This window comes from Gavialis gangeticus, unplaced genomic scaffold (assembly GCF_001723915.1).
Source record: "Gavialis gangeticus isolate Ggan-Ray unplaced genomic scaffold, GavGan_comp1, whole genome shotgun sequence".
Taxonomy (NCBI): domain Eukaryota; kingdom Metazoa; phylum Chordata; order Crocodylia; family Gavialidae; genus Gavialis; species Gavialis gangeticus.
This window is the reverse complement of record NW_017729019.1, coordinates 13,502,851-13,507,013: the sequence shown is the minus strand read 5'-3', so window position 1 is coordinate 13,507,013 and position 4,163 is coordinate 13,502,851. Positions and strand designations below refer to the sequence as shown.

The window sequence follows — 4,163 nt, the reverse complement described above, 5'->3', positions numbered from 1 at the left end:
TTCCCTAGGAAGTTGGTTCCAGCTCCTAGCCGCCCGAACTGTGAAGTAGTTCTTGCGGATGTCTAATCTAAATCTCCTCTCTAATAATTTGTGTCCATTGTTCCTTGTCATGTCAGGGGGCGCTGGGGGAAACAGTGTCTCCCCTAAACCCTTCTGGTCCCCCCTAGTGAGTTTATAGGTGAGGTTAAGGAATCTCTATTTTGAATTCCCAAAAGCTGCCAGTGCCACTACTTGAAAGGCCATGCTTTGGTCTGCGTCGCGTGCACTGACTTAACTAGTGAATCTAAGACAGTTGTTACTTTCATTTGTTTTACAACAAAGTTTTATTGCCCTCTTCTGGAATCTAATTTTTCTTAATCTCTCTGTTTTAAAGTGTGATACCCCAAACTGAACAGCATATTCCAGATGAGGCCTCACCAATAATTGAATACAGAATAATAATTGCCTCCTGTGCTGTATTCTAAATCATGTTCTTGTATTGTACCTCAATGTATACGGACTCAGTGCAGGTTGTATTACAGCTGCATTCAGCTAAACTGGAACGTGATGTCTGTGTGCTTGTCACACTTTGAACTGTCCTCTTTTGCGTATTTAACAGGGTATCTTGGAGGCCACTTTAATAGAGGATGCCGTGTAACTACTGGGAGAGGGAAGAAGGAAAACACTGTCAACTAAATGTAGTATTATGTTGCTTGAATATGTTTTCAGGAGATTGAGAGTCAAATAGACAGAATCTATGAGATGGGAGAAGTGATGAGAAGAGCTGTTCAAGTGGATGACGATCAGTTCTTTACAATTCAGGAAAAACTAGCCCAGTTGGAGGTAAGACCATTGTATAGGTGGGAATTCAGGTAAGCGAGCCTGTTGCCTGTTCACATTCACTTAACAGCAAGTCGTGTAGGTTTTGAGATCCTGAGTGGTTCAGGGGACTCCCTGGTGCTCATGCAGGGATATGGTGAAACCCCTTATTAAGGAAAAATCTGAAAGTGGCATGTATGGTCAAGTTTGTATGTAGTAAGTGAATATATATGAACTGATTGGTATCAAATTATTTGATCCCTGTTGATATTTCTGTATTTCCATAGGAGTCAATATCCTGGAGCTTACTTCATAATTCTGTTTTGTGCAGAGGGACCCCTAGTCTGACATTGAAATGCTCTCTGCATTCTGGAAATAGAAAATGCAGGAGAGAGCGAGACCAACCTTGGCCCCCACAGTCTGTGCGCTTTTGTCGCCAAAGTAAAAGATTAAAGGTGGAAGCAGTAGCACAGTACCCATCCCTCTCCCAAGCACCCACAGGTCTTTTGTGATGCAAATAATCCAGATATAAAAGAGAGACCTTCGATTATTTTGCTCCTCTCCTCCCAATGCTGGGTTGTCCCCTACATTATACTATTAGTATTCTGTCAGGTTTAAAATTTGTTAGACAACAGGGCTGTTCTTAACTATTCTTGTCCTTTAATTGTGAGTTAGTTCATTTGTGTTTCAGCCCAAATATTGATTTTGCAGCTTGAAAACAAGGAGCTGCGTGAGCTGTTATCCATCAGCACAGAATCTCCCACGGTGAGGATAGTGGAGCTGCCTGACAGTGGACCTCAAGCTCCAGAATAACTGTCTCCGCTCTTGAATTTTTAAAAAAACTAAAGTATCTGGAACCAACCCTACAGGAAAGCTCACTTTCTTTTGCGTGGTGTTCTTCCACATGTCTCCTGGTATCCTCATTTTTCTCTGTCTTCCACAGTGTATACATTTATTTTCTTAGCACTGCTGTTGAAACATCTCCCTCTGATGGCAATGGTTTGCAATGCTGCTCAGTCTTAATAACAATTGATGGCAGCTTAACCATGAGCTATACTCCTTTGTGTTTGTCTCCCCTAAGGAAGACTGCTTCTAGCTCAGCTTCAGTTAAAACTTTTACCTGTGCAGATAGCCATTTATCTATCTTAACTCCCAGTTCGTAGGTGGCTTTATTTTATGAGTGGTTATTATTTTGTGAAATGGATATGACTTAGTTGATTGTTTGAAAAGCTGTCTTTTACATACCAGGATATATGTTTAATTTTTTAAATGGCTAACTCACCAAGCAGTGTGTGGCTGGGTTAATGTCACTGGGATACAGACTGGAAGACTGGCTGCTGCTTATTGTAGGCAGGTTCAGATACTGGCACAGAATATTGTTTAGTAATACTTTCTAGCTTTCTTGTGTTGTAACGAACCTGGTATCTGCAACCTAGACGTTCCAGTGACTAATGGTACTTTAAATCACAGAAGACTTTTAAATACATGCTTCCAAGTTCTTTTCCTAAGTTACTGAAAGCTGAATTATTAAGTTTAGCAGTTCCATAGGAATGTCAAGTTATTTGTTCAGTCCTCCATCAGAAGGAAGATTTTTGATGGTCGTGGAGGGATTTAGGTCTCGTTTCTTTGAATTACGGGAGAAATACTTGCCTCATCCCAGAACATCTTTGGAGAAGCCTAATCTAACAGAGGAAAAAGGAATTCTCAATAGAAAGATGCTGGGTGAAAAACCTCCCCTTTCTTCCTTCCCAAGTTAAAAATAAATGAACAAAACAAAGAAAGTTTTTCTTCAGAACTCTTTTTGAGACCAAACAACATGCTTCTCTTTCCCCTCGTGCCTGGGAGATTGGTATTTTAAGTGCAGGGATTGAAACTGAGCCATTTCTTGTCACAGGTTTTGCTTTTATGGTACTGTGTTCTGGGAGGTCTGTATAAGTGCATTCCACGTTCAGGGGACTTGCTGGCTTGCACAGCAGTTAGCCTCTCAAGCTGCTGTGAAGTTCAGAAGTGGAAGCAGTTGCCTAGCAGTCATTGCTTAGATCCTCACTAAGCAAAGGGTGGGAAGAGGGTGCCATTTTGTGTTCTTCTGCTAGTCCGCTTTTTTTAAGAGTAAACATTAGTGTAGAATCTTTGCCCTTTATGTATTGTCTGCAACTCATAAAGCTGCCCTGAGCTTTTCACAAGAGCTCAAGGCAGCTGGGTGCTCGGCTCCCATTCACTTTTGGTAAGAGTGAGGTGCCTGGCTGTTGAAGAACCCACCTGTCTTCACAGTCCCTGAACTCCAGGTCCCAAATAAAATGCTTCAGACACGTTGCTTCAGTTCCTGTAGTGGACTTTTCCCCAAGGAAGTGCTGAGAACTGGCCCCGTATCTTCTCAACTCAGCCTCTGACGTAGCCCTGTTACAGCTGCCAGGATGCGAGTGCCTGAGTGTGCTGCAGAAAGTCGAATTGGCAGAAAAACTGCTACTGCCGAGAGCCGCGCAAGCACGCCCTGCCTAGCAGGAACTGAGCCAGATGCACATTAGCACCAGTCACAGCTTTATGCCTTAAAGATGCCTTCTGTGCCATGTTTAGAGTCAGATGAGTTCCTGCAGCAGGACAGACCTGTGCTCATACCTGGATTCTGATGTATCCTGTGAATAAGCCACGGGAGAAGATACTGTACGATAAGTTTAACTGTGGTGTGCCGCTGTGACTTTTCCTTTCGCCTGCCAGCTCCAGCGAGCCTTGGAACAGTTCGTCTGTGTCTTGGGACTACGGAGCAGTATGTATATCGGCCTCTTATTTTTCTTGAAATAAATGTTTACAGTACGTCACGTGGTGGTGGTTACTGCCGTGGGAGCGGCCTGTTTCCAGGGTGTGGGCAGGGCCACTGTGGGGGTGCCCCTGATGTAGGGGCAGCTGCAGCGGGGCCAGACTTGGGCCACCAGCGTGAGCGCCGGCTATGCTTCTCCATCTCCTGCCCCGGGGGGGCGGGCAGGACGCCGGCCTCGGGCCGTCCCGTTCCGGGCTGACGAAGCCTCGCGCATTGGCCCGCGCCGTCTCAGCAAAGCTGCTCGCGCATGCGCACATGCGCCGGCGCCATCCCCTGAGCCGCAGCTCCGGGCGCATGCGCAGACCCCGCTGTCGGCGGCCCCCGCCCTCCGCGCATGCGCGGCCCCTCCCGCGGTCTCGCGAGAGGCCGGGATTTATTCCTACGTGCCGTGCCGTGCTGCTCATGGCGGCGCTGGAGCGGGGGCGCTGAGCTGTTGGGGTAAGTGCGGCCCTGCGGTCTCTTGCCTATCCCACCGGGCCCTGTGGGGAGCGGCCGGGGAACCGAGGGGGCGCGTTGTCGGGCAACTGCGGGCCCTCGCCAGCGCTGCCCG

At 46.8% G+C, this 4,163-nt stretch overlaps 2 protein-coding genes across 8 annotated transcripts in view; both read left to right on the top strand.

Annotated features, from left to right (window-relative positions):
• SIKE1 (suppressor of IKBKE 1) overlaps window positions 1-3,609 on the top strand; it is a 10,735-nt gene extending 7,126 nt beyond the window's left edge. For 2 of the 4 annotated variants that reach the window (XM_019514114.1, XM_019514115.1), the window contains 2 exons: window positions 709-822; window positions 1,510-2,579. In XM_019514114.1, the coding sequence (XP_019369659.1) occupies window positions 709-822; window positions 1,510-1,611 (216 nt within the window). In that variant the 3' untranslated portion in view covers window positions 1,612-2,579. Of the gene's footprint in view, window positions 1-708; window positions 823-1,489; window positions 2,580-3,026 lie in introns of those variants that run through there. The other 2 variants (XM_019514117.1, XM_019514116.1) reach the window with 2 other exon arrangements.
• A 336-nt stretch (window positions 3,610-3,945) lies between these two features.
• The window catches only part of CSDE1 (cold shock domain containing E1), a 26,232-nt gene continuing 26,014 nt past the window's right edge, over window positions 3,946-4,163 (top strand). For 3 of the 4 annotated variants that reach the window (XM_019514110.1, XM_019514109.1, XM_019514107.1), the window contains exon 1: window positions 3,946-4,051. The gene's annotated coding sequence lies outside the window, so the exon portion shown is untranslated. The remainder of the gene's footprint in view (window positions 4,052-4,163) is intronic. The other variant, XM_019514108.1, reaches the window with a different exon arrangement.